At 30.3% G+C, this 14,552-nt stretch overlaps 3 protein-coding genes across 3 annotated transcripts in view; 2 read left to right on the forward strand and 1 right to left on the reverse strand.

Annotated features, from left to right (window-relative positions):
* Nucleotides 1-1,637, forward strand: part of GABA-B-R3 (gamma-aminobutyric acid type B receptor subunit 3) — a 38,591-nt gene extending 36,954 nt beyond the window's left edge. The window contains exon 16 of the mRNA XM_088200113.1: nucleotides 436-1,637. Within this exon, the coding sequence (XP_088056239.1) occupies nucleotides 436-1,578 (1,143 nt within the window). The 3' untranslated portion in view covers nucleotides 1,579-1,637. The remainder of the gene's footprint in view (nucleotides 1-435) is intronic.
* On the reverse strand, nucleotides 1,626-8,499 carry Dbp21E2 (putative ATP-dependent RNA helicase Dbp21E2). The gene is made up of 5 exons (XM_088200114.1): nucleotides 7,886-8,499; nucleotides 5,607-5,878; nucleotides 5,380-5,546; nucleotides 5,012-5,288; nucleotides 1,626-1,941 (listed from the first exon to the last, which is right to left on the reverse strand). The coding sequence occupies exons 1-5, from the start codon at nucleotides 8,415-8,417 to the stop codon at nucleotides 1,675-1,677; spliced, it is 1,515 nt and encodes a 504-aa protein (XP_088056240.1). The 5' UTR covers nucleotides 8,418-8,499; the 3' UTR covers nucleotides 1,626-1,674.
* A 1,134-nt stretch (nucleotides 8,500-9,633) lies between these two features.
* LOC148228476 (uncharacterized) lies at nucleotides 9,634-13,759 on the forward strand. Its single transcript, XM_088199020.1, has 5 exons — nucleotides 9,634-9,719; nucleotides 9,913-9,977; nucleotides 10,041-10,113; nucleotides 10,188-10,270; nucleotides 11,409-13,759. The coding sequence occupies exons 2-5, from the start codon at nucleotides 9,921-9,923 to the stop codon at nucleotides 13,185-13,187; spliced, it is 1,992 nt and encodes a 663-aa protein (XP_088055146.1). The 5' UTR covers nucleotides 9,634-9,719; nucleotides 9,913-9,920; the 3' UTR covers nucleotides 13,188-13,759.
* The last annotated feature ends 793 nt before the right edge of the window (nucleotides 13,760-14,552 follow it).

A 14,552-nucleotide genomic window follows, 5' to 3' on the forward strand; every position in this document is an offset into this window, starting at 1 on the left:
TATTATTATTTTATACTGCATTTATAGTAAACCAAAGAAAAAAATCAATGATTCTATTATTACTTTTCTATTATTAATTTTCGTTAATATATTTTATATATTTTTTATATATTATTTGACTTTTGTGGATTTTTTTATATCAATTCAGAGGCTCTCAATACTTATATAAAATTAATATAAAACATTTTGTTATGTTCATTTATTTCATACTCTTCAATTTATTGCTATTATTTTCTATTAACATCGTTCATATTAAAAATATTAAATTATAATGTTTTTTATTTATTTCTTCAATTTTATAGTATATAAATATATAACTATCTGGGGTATGGCGATACCGCTCAAAGGTTTAAATTGAAATCCCTTTCCAGACTAAAACACTATGTTTCGGTATAAAGATCTCACATTTATTAACGTATGATATTTTGTCAACAGGTGGAGATATCAGTAATGCAAGATAATGATCGAAAACCTTCCAGAGACGAGTATGCCCGTACTCAAAGTATAGGTGGTGGTTTACCATTGCTCTTACTATCCGTACTACCACCGGTGATTCCGAGAGCAAGCTGGCCATCGGCGGAAAATACTCACCTACCAATGAGACGCAGCGTGACGTTCAGTTCCGAACCCAAACTAGACGAGAACAAGCCGCAGTCTACAATAGACCTTTATAACTTGTGTCTCTTAAATAAGAAAACGGAAGAAAACACGGGTATATTAGCACGCATTAGAAATCTTTTCGGAAGTAGACCTGCAAGTAGAAAAACGTCATCAGCATCTATGACGGGCAACAGTGGCGCTGGAATCGCCGCTGCACTAAAATTACATATGGGTATGATTGCAGGTTTAGTTCCCGGGACACAAAAAAACATGGTCTTGTCCTGTAACACATTGGATGCGGACATTAACACGAATCTACACAGAGAATCCTTCGCTCACAGCGGACCCATTATAAACATATTAAGTGATAATTCAGAAGAATCAGATTTTCAACCGATTGAACCAATGACGGATTGCATCATAGCCAAGATATGCGTGGAATCGGAGCCTAAGGTTAACTTTCAGTTGCCACCGACTCAAAGACGTCCGTCAATGACGCATCAGAATTCGCAGCCGGTATTATCGTTCAAAGACCGAGTGAAAGGCTCGCCGAGATTTCCACATAAGATAGTCCCCACTTGCAGTTTATCTACTTTGGATGATTGTAAACGATCAAACAACAGCAATCTTTGCCAGACCATTGACGTAAACGCTTTACAGAACGTCAATGTGAGAAGAAGCAGTCACCAGCCGCACGTATACAAAAGTCTAAAACCTAACATAAGCGGAAAATGGAAGTCGATGGAAGACGCAACACTGACACTTCCGGGAAGCAGACGAGGCAGCGGACTCTTAGCCATATCTTACATTCCATCCAACGTGTATCAACATCAAAAGAGCACATCAGCCAGCAATCCAAACTGTGATGTGTGGGCCACGGCAGATTACGGCATACCATTAAGTGAATTAGACATTGAAATAGAAGGACAACGTACAAAATACATTAAAAAAGAAAGCAGTGAAACGTCTTTATCATAGATATTGTTTTAGACCAAACTATGTACCTAATGAGAAAAATAAAATTCTTTTAATAAAAATTATATTTATTATCTACATTACATAAAATATATTAGATCAATTTACTCCGGGTAATTTTTTAATAGCATCTTCGTCCACTGTTTGACGATATAAAAATTTAGGTATGTTACCATCAATGTTTGGAATTTCTTGATTTTTCCTGATAGCGGTTTCAATTTTTTGAACAAGCTTAATTTCTGCTGTGGTGCTTATTAAGTTTGTTATCATGCAACCGGCAGGACTGCCAACTCGTCCGGTGCGTCCACATCTGTGTATATAATCGGCCATAAACTTTGGAAAAGTAAAATTGATGACGTGCTTAGTCTGTAAAAAAAATATAAAATATTGTAAGGAAAATATATCATCTACATATGAATATAAAATGAGTAAAATTTTGGTCAAACATATTATGGGACATAGAATCAACATCAGACATGTCACATTACTTTTTTTGAACTAAATGTAACGTGTATATGAGATAAATATAGCATTACGAAGTACATTCACTTGCATTCATCAACGTTATAGCCTTATCTTCACCCATTAAATATATAAGTCTGGCCAAGATTGCTACCAATACTCTCCATAGTGGGTACTTCTCCACTTAGGTTTCAGTCTAAGCTGATCACCAAAAAGACTTGTTATGCTCAGAAGCGGGTCTACAGCCCAACTTCTTACTTCAAATTGACAGACAAAATCTAATGTTCTGAATGCAATATGCACCCTTTTATATAAAACTGAATTATAGAAATTTAAATTTTGGACCTATCATTATTTTATGTTTGCATATTTATATGTGTGAAAATGAAAGTAGCATTACTGGACTAATTTTGACAAAACTAGTATTAATAACAATCGAGATAACAATCAAATATAGTTATACCTCAATTTGATAGGTTCTGCAAAATTTCGCGTAAATCGAAGCATAGAACACACACAAAAATGAAAGATAGATTACAAAAATAAAAGTTCGCATAAATTGAGACTTAGATCTCCATACATAATTGGAAGATCGGCAATATTTTACCAATATTTTTTTATTTAATCAATTAGTGCAAAAAATCAATAAAGTGAGTGTAAAATATTATTTAATTAAAAATTAATTATTAAAACCACAAATACAAAAACGTAAAAATTTGCGACGCACACCTGTTTTTGAGATTAGCGTTAAACGATAATAAACATTTTGATTCGTTTAACGAGCGAATTCGGTGTATTTTGGTCACAGTAGAAACTACCGATAAAAATTCTATTCACAAATTTTTTTCGAAGGTGTAAAAGCATTTTTTTGTTAAGAAGAAGCGTCTCACAAAAAATAAAAAAAAACATAATGAAAATTTTTCGAGCTGGCAAGATATGGTGTTAAGATTAAAATTAAATAAAACGATTGATTGCCAGGAAAAATATATTTGAAGAAGAAGTTAAAAAGTGATGTGCAATATTATTTATAGTGTGCTATTATCCGTGTATTGGCTGCTTAGAATATTGCTATTCAAAGACCTTCTTTTATAATTAACACACCAAATAATGGGATTTTTTTTTTTAAATAATTGAATGCTTAGGATTATTTGACAACATTATTAAAGAAAACTCGACATTATTAATATGATAAAGAGAGCAAAATATTATTCGCTTATTTTAGACTGCACCCCCGATATTAGTAATATAGAATAGATGTCTATCATAATACAATTTGTTCGTGAAAATTCTCATGAATTCCGTGTACATATTTTTGGTTTTATTGAAATAAAAAATAATACTGATGTTGGATTAAGCTACCTTGTAATTAAGGAACTGGAGGAACATAACATCAAGATAGATGACATGAGGGGTCAAAGTTATGACAACAGTGCTAATATGCGAGGAAAACACGAGGTCCAAAAACATCAGGGATAGAAATTGTCGAGCTTTTTATGTTCCTTGCAAGAAATTTATGAATTCTTCGACTTCCACCGACAGATGGGATGTTTTACTTAAATTTGTACCATCACTACAATATATTAAAACCTGTTTGTTATATGCAATGGGAATCCAGGATTGTTGCATTAGAGCTATGTGATATCAACTAGCTGAGATTTATGATGTCTTGTTACATATGGAAGAGAATCAAAATAGACAAAATAAATCAAGTTGATGCAATCTTGTAATCGAAAAACACCTGTAATAATGTGCTGCCTCATAATATGGATGATATATTAAGTTATGGTATGATATATATCCAATTAGCAAGCAGTTAGCATAGCCCTCAAGTTAATAGAAGCGATGCTTGACTTTTTCCGAGTTTAATTCTTTCAAGCTTTTGAAATACCTGTATCATTTCCTAAAGAAGTTGAAGTAAAGAAACAATTTGATTTTGAAAGTTCTGATGAACCTATAGATAATATTGAAAAAAACATTGAAGTTGAATTCTTCAATTGTATAGTAGACAAGACAATCAATGCAATTGAAGTTAGATTTGATGAACTGAAATATCATGGATCCTTTTTTGAATTTTTGTATAACATCAATGTAAATTGTAAAAATTAAAGAACAAGCTCACTGATAATGAATCATCGGATATTGATGCCATTGAACTGTGTGAATAATTAAAATTACTCTGCAGATTGGTTAAGCCACATTCTTCACTACAATAAGCCCCAAAATTGATTAATGATCAGAATTTAAAAAGGATAAATTCCAACGCAGTGACTGTAATTCGAATAATTCTGACAATTCCTATACTTGTAGCCAGTGCTGAGAGAAGTTTTTCAAAATTAAACCTCATAAAAAAACATTTAAGGTCACGAATGACCGAAGAAAGATTAAACGGGCTTTTAATTTTATCTATTGAAACTGAGATGCGAATGGAAATATATACTCGACTTGGAAGAAATTGACAATGCGAAGACAAGAAAAAGCAAGAAAAGTTAAATTTATAGTGTTTAAAGTAAATTGTAAATTTAAATGACATTTTTTTATAATATTAATATATACACACATATTGATATCTTCATACATATTTAATAGTGATAATAACTTTAATTTTGGTGTAATTAAAACAATATTTTCCCAAATATTAATATATGTAATATATACGTATATTTATACTTATCAAGATCATGAAGAGTTAATACTTACATCCTGTGAGTGCATTTGAAATTTATATTATTTGACAATAATATGGGGTTTTTTTTAATCATAGGTGAGGGACTTTGTCAAAAATTTACACATATAATATGTAATGTAATTTAAAAAAATAGTAAGAGCGATATTTTTAACTCCGCCTATGAGCGGCACATAGCCTAGGGACATCACTGTTCAGTAGTATATATGCAGTTGTGTTACACATAGTTTTGAAAATGTAAAAGACAAGTATTATTTTATTAGATGAAGTTTATTTTATATAATAACTCACTCTTGTTGTATCCAATCCTCGAGATCCAAGGTCTGTGCAAGAAAGAACATTGACTTCCCCGTTTTGAAATTTCGCGAATTTTTCTTTCTTATAACTGATGGGCATATTTCCATGGAAAGAAAGGCAATCTATACCATTTTCGTTCAAAAATATTGTGACAAAATCGCAAGTAGATGAATCATTTGAAAATATCATCACTGGCTTCTGTCTGCCGATATCGTTTCTGACCATCTTGAGTAATTCAAGTGATTTCATGTCTAGGCCAACCCTAAAAAATCTACAAAAAAACATTAATAATAAATATCTATAGAATAATCTTAAATTTTTGCTATATCTCAAATTATAAAGTATAGACAGCAATTTATAACCTTTGAGGAACATCACACGATATTTGGTGTAATTTAGAAGTTTGTATATATTTTATGGAATCCACATCCACCATATCTGAAACACATTCGACTATATTCTTAGGCATAGTAGCACTAGCCATAATTAGTTGACATCCTTTCGGCGGAACGGGTAATTGATATTGAAACTAAAATCATGATTAACATACATAAAAAAATCACAAATTATCATTAAGTTTAAATAATACCTTAAACTTCTTTAACATATAGATCAATCGTTCATTAAAGCTGTTGTCCAATAAGGTATCGGCTTCATCCAACACAATATGATGCGTTCTATCTATATTTAAATACTTATTAGTTATGTACTTGCTGAGAGCTCCGAAAGATGATATCACAATATCCATTTCCTCAAAAACCATTTGTCTCAAATCTCTTTTTATATGGCCTCCAGTTATTAATTTGCATTTTAATGATAATTTATCGCATAATTTTTCAGTCACGCCGTGAACTTGAATAGCTAAAATATAAAGTGAAATATTAAAACACATTTATAAAATAATAATTAATTCAACCTTCGTCCATCCCTCAGGGCTTTTTTTAACTCAAAACAATTTTGTTTTGCTAATACATATCCAATTAATAATAATATGTGTCTGTAGTTTCGTGACTTTAGTTTTTAGATTAATTTTTTCACTTTTAACACATTGTTGTCGGGACACGGATTTTTCCGTTTTTGCGGTACTGCTGCTGGATTGCGGGACCCGTAAAAATCCGTTTTTGGTAGTCTGTTGCTAGAAGTCGGCTCACGTGTTTATCCGTGTAATTTTAACTGCATTTATTTTTGTTGTCAGCAGCTAGATGTCACTGCTTTGATATTTAATAAAGACATTATTTTATTCGTCGTCGGATTTATTACAGTTCCACCAAGTATTGTACTAATTTTGATATCGAATTTTTATACCGTACAAAAAATTAAATAACGAACTATAAAAAGTTCCTGTTATCCCAAATATCTTCCATTATGTTCAATTCTATTCAAGATGCTTCGAGGAATTACTTTCTACCTGATGTAAAAGAAGGGATGGTCGGGAGTGAGAAAACAAAACAAATTCCAATGAAACTTGACCTAGGGTAGATAACAAGCAACGGTCATTGCGACATCTGTGACTTGTTATAAAAAAAAATACATCATTACAGTTACGCGTAAATGTTCCGTCGTTCGGTTGTCTCTAAAAAATAGTTTTACACCCCGAAATGTTTTCCCCCGATGAAAATAAATATGACGATGAATTTTCTGATTATTGATGATTGGACCAAAAGTGTGGCTATGTACCTTTTGACATACCTCTACAAAGCGGTACGTGTTTTTAGAGATATCATACCTTGAAAAACTATTCATAAAAACAAATTGTGACATATTTTAGTTTTATTTAGTGTTTAATTCGATTTTTTATTACATACATTTTTATAGTACTTTTATGTGCAAAATAAACGCAAGTTTCCAGTAAATATAAAACTGTCAACCTCCAGTTTCTTCTTCATTTGATAGTACTGTTTATGGTAAGTCTGTGTTTAAAATTTCATAATTTTATATTGTATAGTATAAAAGTTGTGGCGAGTTTCCGAAAAAAAACGCGGAAATTCTTCGTTTCCGAAAAATTCCGCGGCTGCTAAAAAATGGCCCGCGCCAGGCTTAAGACAATGCGCGAAATCACCCGACAACAATGTGTTAAAAGCAAGAAAATAAATCTGAATAGTGGTTTCAGCCCTGTAAAAAAGTAACTTTACCAACACATTCTCTGAAATGATTCTATTTGTGACCCTTTTTTTTTACCAATATAATTACACAAAAAATAGTCTATGAATTTTTAGGGAATAATCTTTCACATGAAACGAACGGTGAATCAAAGAATGGTCATTTCCCTTAATACAACACAAGTTCTTAATATGTATAAATACGTCTTGCTTTTCAAATATTTAAAAATTTAGTCATTCCGGTTTGAAACGTTAAATGGTAAAGATGAACGTGTGGACCACAACTGTTACCTGGATCATTTTATGAAAAATCTGAAATGAAAAGATTGCAATACTTTTATTTGAAATTCCGGCGATCGATTGATATATTTTTATTTATTATATGAATAAAATAAATATTAAGATATACATTTTTTGGTTTTGATTTTCGTCTATACAAGAAAATGCATAATTCTTTAAATATAAGGACCATTTAAATGAGCACTACGAAAAATTTATGGAAAAATCAAAATTTATGTAATAAGTGTAATTATTAAATGCATAAAAAATATATTGATGTATTCATATTTCTTATACTATTGTTAAATATAATGTTTTTAATAAAATAAATATTTTTTTATTTTAAGTCAAAAACTCAATATGGGTTAACCAGATTTCGACACTAAAACAAAAAAAAAGGTTTTTGAAATTTTTGTTCGAGGACAAAAGGCAACAGAAGGACATCTGGTTACCTCTATATAGTCGATTTGAAGGTGAAGGTTAAACATACCCAGTTCGCGAGTCGGAGTTATTATAATTGCCGATGGTGAATTTAGCGCTGGTGTCTCTTCAAAATTTCTCCACAATAATATATTTTGTATAATCGGAAGCATGTATGCTAACGTTTTTCCACATCCAGTTTCAGCCGCTATTACAGTGTTTTTTCCGGCAAGAATAGTCGATGCACTTAAGTATTGTATTTCTGTAGGGACTTTCAGCTTGTAAAAATGTAATGCGTCTAATACTACTTGTGTGAATCCCAAGCCATCGAACGATTGCGACTTTTTAAAATCGAATTCTTCGTTAACGTCTTGTTTTTGTCTAGTTACTAACGGATTTACGATAAAGAAGTCGCCTCTTGAATGTCTGTGTTCCCATCCGCTCGAAGCCAAAGGTAATATAGCATCTTTCTTTGCCGGTTTATTGTAATAATTGAATTTTTGCCTATTGCAAGCTATTCGCGGAACTGCATTGGCAAAATATCTTGAAATAACGATATCGCAACTATTTTTACACAATTTAAAAGCGTTTTTCGACAACATTGTCAAATGTGCGCATTGATTTAGAAATACATTTAAATCTCGTCGTGTTAACCTATAAAGCGAAGTGACACTTATGTTCTTGGAGCATAACATAATACATTTTGTCCATGAACAATATATTATTTCAATTTGAAAAATATTATTTTTAATTATTTATGACTGCTAAAACATTATTCTTTATTGTTTTTTATATACAAATTGTTTTTTTTTCAAACATATAATTTTAAAATTACTTCTAATATCGAAATATGTACATATATTGACCGCATAATTTATTTTCAACGATGAAAGAGATTATAGTATTTTTATATAATGTTTTTATAAATGTCAGTTTCTTATAAACTTATGAAATTTGTAGAATGTGATTGATGTGGCACCCTAATTTGTTCCAACAATATCATGACTAGAAGTTAAGGATTAGTACATAAAAATGGTGGCCAAAAAGTCGACCGCGTAGCCGTTCCTTAGCTTGATGCTTTGAAATAATAAGTGATTTGCTATAAATAATGAAACAAAGGCCGTGGTAAAGTAAAATATACGTTAAAAATAACTATAAGTCTTAAGTTATTATTAATACTTTATGAGTAAGACTATTATAAAATATTATGAATGGTCTAAAAAAGCAACCTTAATCTACATAACATAAAAATATCGGTACACTGTATTTATTTAATGGACTTTGTATTGCTTTAAATGAATTTCTGGCCAACTAATTCCTCAACATTTTCAAAATGGCAAATAATTTATATAATATCCAATAATTTTGCGATTTTCGGCTAATTATATCTCCACGTTTAGTAACTTATGTAAAATATTAATGAAGACTTTGCGACTAATTGACCCTCGACATATTCTCTCAATAAAATAACACATTTCATTTGGCATATATAAATTTTACGCTCTGTGTGGACAACTAATTTTCAGATTATTTAAGGAAACATGCTGTTGTCTTAATAAAAAAAGGATTTTGCAAAAATTATGGCCATAATAAAACGTATACATATATAAATGGGCCCCCACAACATAATCATCATAACCAAATCTAACTAAATCTAAGAAATTAATTTTTATATTACATAAATTAAAAATAAATAATAACTAAAGCAAATAAAAAAAGGTTATGAATATGATATCTGAATAAATATGTTACATATGCTTGTTTATTATATGCAGTTTTTCTAATCCCTCTATTTTTCGGTCATGCTCGTGAACTCTATGTTTTTAGAGCAAACATGTGTAATAAATATTTTTGACGTCTATTGTCAACTTGATGTTGAATTTCAACGGTGTTTATAAAAACCGGTAGAAAACAATTTTCTAATTTTTTTTCTGTTAATAATTTATAAATGCAATGGACGTTGGTGCTTTTCGGCTAATATCACTTAATTTACGTTAAATATATTATTAGTTAAAAATGAAACATACATTTCATAAGTCACTAAATGGTTTACTAGATGATTAAATGCTACTTTAATATTAAACTTTATCTTTGCAGAAGCTGACATGGAAAACGACGAAGAAAGATTATCTTCCTTTAACGAAATTCAATGTAAAGTCGAGGTAATGAAATGTAATATTAACCTTGCTAATGCATATGATATTAAAAAGTGTTATCTTTTCAAGTCGGAACATTTAAAATGCGAATACAATAGCAAAGATACGTCCATAAACAACGTAGACGACATGTTTGAAACAGGTTAGAAATGCTAAGTGATACAGCATACGGTTACCGTTTATATTATTAACTTATTGATTATTATATAATTTCAGAAATGCACGACGTTAAAGATATACTTGGGTCGAATAATATGGGTGAGAACGTTTTATCTCAACAGATTTACAACGCCTCCAAGGTAATGGTCAAATACATTTCAATTAATTACAATTTAAATGAGCAATATATAAAATAAAATAAAATCCGCATTTGTTGTAAGCATTTTATAAAATAAATGTGAATTAAAAATATATAACGTTACCATTAACGTTACAAATAATATGTGCATTAAAATAAATAAGCTGTGCATTAGTGTTGTGAATTTTGCAACCGCCATTTTGTGCAATATAATAAATTATCCAACTTATGGTTAGTTTGGCTTTTCTAATTGAAGTTCTAAGTATGTAATCACAATAATTAAAAAGTTTTGTGAACCTGTTTTGTGATTTATGTACCTATGGTTTTTATGTTTATTGAAGGGTCAAAATTTTTTGCTCTTATAAAGTGTATGAATAGTATTGCCGTTAAAAATAGTGGCCCATGTATAATACATATACTTTATCTGGTTGTGTAACTGATGCCGGGAGATTGGCAGATATATTGTAATTTAATGAAATAAAATAAATATTAACTATAGCAAGTTTTTCATTCAACTGCTGGACAGATTAGGTGCGAGTGAGCGAATGAAAACCCCATGAATAACTATCTTCAACGAATCTATTGATTTATCTTACATAAATGGTTTAATAACTTGTCGCATTATGGTCAACGTCACTCGGTGTGCTACCAAGCGATCATCCATTCAAGTACTGATCAGGTCTAATGCTGCTTAACTTCGATTATTGGCTACACCAACGCTAATGCACAGCTTATTTATTTTAATGCACAAATCATTTGTTTTAGTGCACACTACAAATAAAATGTTCAATCTAATTATTGTTATTGAACGTAGATATATTTATTTAATGCTCATTTTTTTAATATTTTAATACACAAATCTTTAGTTTTAGTGCACACTATAAATAAGATTTTGTTTAATCTAATATTTTTTATTGAACATGTATACATTAATTTAATGCTCATTTATTATTATTGTAATCCACAAAAAAAATCGTTTTATAGAAAAAAGTATTTATTTAAATGCACATATCTCTTTATTTATCTCATTTAAATAATTCCCTGTTAAATCGCACCCCTTAATATATAGCATATTTTAAATATTTAATATTTTGTACTTTAAAAGCATAATTTTTTAGTATATATATTGTCGTTTTTAGGTGAACGTGACAGACGTTCCTTATCTTCATGAATCTGATTCGGATAATGAAGAACCACAAAAGAAACCAAAAATAACAACACCTAAAATATGGAAATACGAACGTACTTTTGGTAGTGAGAATGAAGTACGAGATTTTATCAATACGGAGCTTTGCTGGTCCTTGAAAAATACGAATCACACTGAACAAGGCAAAATTAAATATTATCGCTGCAATAAAGTTAAGAGTCGTGGAGAACAATGTAAAAGTGGTTTGAAATTAATATTTGATTCATCATGCACGGAAGTTATTTTACATCGATCAGAAACAAATCACAATTGCGATACAATTGTTACAAAAGCAGGCGTTGGGCTTTCGAACGAAATAAAAATCGCTATTGAAGATTTGTATAGAAAGAAGTTTAAGCCGAAAGCAATATTAGAAATACTAATTGAAAATTATTTTAATCCTCCAAGTATTATTCAAATAAAAAAATACGTAGCTCAACTAAAAAAGTCTATATATGGTCCTTCTACGATAAATCTTGGAGAACTGGACAAATGGCTTAACCTACATGGGAAAATTCCTTCAGAAAACTGTAAATCTTTCGTAGTAAATTATCTAACTAACGACAGTAATGATGGGAGTTTCCGATTCATGGTGTCTAGTAAAACTCTTTTAAAGCTTGCCCTAAAAGAAGATCTTATTATTCATGCAGATGCCACCTATAAACTTATTTGGCAAGGGTTTCCTGTTCTTTTACTAGGCACTACAGATCGTAATAGGAAATTTCATCTTCTTGGTGTAGCAGTTTGCAGTAATGAAGAAATCGATGATTTTGATTTTATTTTTCGAAGCTTAAAGGAAGCTGTTCAGAAAATTTACAACTTTAAACTTACACCAAAAGTTTTAGTTGCTGATGCTTCGCATAGCATCGGAAATGGATTTAAAAACGTATTTGGTAGAGAAGCTGTTATTCGGATGTGTTGGGCACATATGAGAAGAGCTGTACAAAAAAAAGTACAGGCTTTAGCTCAAAAGGCAAATGTAAACCAAATATTATCAGATATTGATGCTATGCAAGTTAGCGAAAACGAAAACGCATTTTCAATAGCTTACAAGCTTTTCGTGAAAAAGTGGGAACAAGAACCCATATTCCTGAAGTACTTTCAAGAAGAGTGGTACAATAAAAACAATAATTGGTATGAAGGTGCTTCTCCAGGAACTCCAAGTACCAATAATAGTCTAGAATCCACAAATCGTGTAATAAAAGATGAATATACGTTTAGGGAGAGATTACCACTTACCCGATTTTGTTATATATTGATGGAAATGATAGAATCCTTTTCTAAAAAGTACGAAAATAGTACTCAAGAATTTTCGAACGAGGTTTTCTTCGACTTAAAAACATGGACAAGCGCTTACCAGTGGGCTCGACTAAATAAGAAGATTGAAGCTAAATCTAATGCTTTAGAAAGAATATACCTTATTCCCGCCGGAGAATACAGCGAAATAAATAAAATCAACCTAGTGGGAGAAACAGAAGATAGCTTTGATGAATACATAAGAAAGAAATGTTGTTATTATAATTTAACCCTACCTAAAGATGATAAAAATTGGAAAGATGGTCAATGTACTTGTCCATTTTTTTTAAAGTATTACGTGTGTAAACATTTATTAGGCATTGCAATAAGATTTAAATTAATTCATCCGCCTCTGGAAGCGAAGAATCTGGAAATTGGTACAAAACGAAAGCGCGGTCGACCACCGAAAACTAAAAAAGCGTTGATCGTACAATAAAAATATGTTTGTGTTTTTATATACCTCTTAGATTACTTTAGAAACTTCAATAAATATGTTGAAACAAATTGGAATAGTTTTGTATGTTTTAAAGTAATGTTTAATTTGAGTTTAATATAATAAAATTGTGTACAATCTAAATGAGCAATATACATATAAAATAAAATTCGCATTTGTTGTAAGCATTTTATAAAATATATGTGATTTAAAAAAATAATGTGATCTAAAACGAATAATATGTGCATTAAAATAAATAATCTGTGCATTAATTAGTGTTGATGTGGTTTTCGCAACCGCCGTTTTTTGCAATAAAATTAATTATCCAACTTATGGTCAATAAGGCTTTTTTAATTGGAATTTTAAGTATGTAATTACAGAGTTTTGTGAACTGTTTTTATTTACGCATGCTTTTAATGTTTATTAACGGATCCAATTGTTTTGCGCCTATAGTGTGAATATTATTGCCGTTAAAAATAGTGGTCCATGTACTTATACTTTATCTGGTCGTGTAACTGATGCCAGGAAATTGGAAGATACATTGTAATTTAATGAAATAATACAATTAATAACTATAACAAGTTTTTCATTTAACTGTTGGACAGATTAGGTGCGAGCCAGCGAGCATTGTTTGGAATAGTGAACACTCCATAAATAACTATCTGCAACGAATCTATTTAAAAGGAAGGTTATGTAAATTGGCAACAAGATTTACCTTATGGCCAACGACACCCAGTGTGTCACCAAGCGATCACAAATTCAAGTACTTCGGTCGTTGGCTATAGAAGGTAGATATATTTTAATGCACAAATCATTCGTTTTATAAATATTATATTTTCTTTTCAATTTTTTGTTTTTATTTTTTATATTTTGAGTTCAAACATAATCATGAAACAAATAGCCATTTATTGAACTTCCTAAAAATTAAACTTTGCACTTTTTGTAATATATATTATATGTGTATGTTTTTTTTTATTTTTAGAGTTCGAATTTTATGTAAAATTTAGGAAAAAATGAAAAGTAATTTAAAATGTGTGTAGCGGGTAAGGTGACCTTTAGTGCCCTTGATATCGTGATTTGACATAGCTATAATAAACAATACTTGCTCACACATGCTCAAATTGCCGGAAATAATTCAAGACATTAATAAATCCTAAATTATTTTATAATTTTTGTAGCTTTTTTATGTATTTAAAATTTACAAAATTCGTCAGCCCCTTATGAATGTCTCATTAATTTATACACAATAAATGTGCAACACGTCCTTTTCTCACAGGCAATGAGTATCTCTTATAGTATACTAGTTTAATACAAAATATTCTGTTTTTGAGAAACGATTGTATTATTTTAACCAGTTCCGGTGTAAAT

Source organism: Plectrocnemia conspersa, unplaced genomic scaffold (assembly GCF_051122295.1).
Source record: "Plectrocnemia conspersa isolate PC_06_02 unplaced genomic scaffold, ASM5112229v1 ptg000012l, whole genome shotgun sequence".
Classification (NCBI taxonomy): domain Eukaryota; kingdom Metazoa; phylum Arthropoda; class Insecta; order Trichoptera; family Polycentropodidae; genus Plectrocnemia; species Plectrocnemia conspersa.

Bases quoted from the DNA above. Each gene is read 5' to 3' on its own strand.
- LOC148228476 (XM_088199020.1), top strand. From the start codon at position 9,921: ATGGAAAACGACGAAGAAAGATTATCTTCCTTTAACGAAATTCAATGT. The intron at 9,978-10,040 runs GTAATGAAATGT...TATCTTTTCAAG, and splicing joins AAATTCAATGTAAAGTCGAG to TCGGAACATTTAAAATGCGA. The intron at 10,271-11,408 runs GTAATGGTCAAA...TGTCGTTTTTAG, and splicing joins AGATTTACAACGCCTCCAAG to GTGAACGTGACAGACGTTCC.
- Dbp21E2 (XM_088200114.1), bottom strand. From the start codon at position 8,417: ATGTTGTCGAAAAACGCTTTTAAATTGTGTAAAAATAGTTGCGATATC. The intron at 5,879-7,885 runs GTATGTTTAACC...TTTATATTTTAG, and splicing joins AACTCCGACTCGCGAACTGG to CTATTCAAGTTCACGGCGTG. The intron at 5,289-5,379 runs GTTATAAATTGC...GTTTTTTTGTAG, and splicing joins TCGTGTGATGTTCCTCAAAG to ATTTTTTAGGGTTGGCCTAG.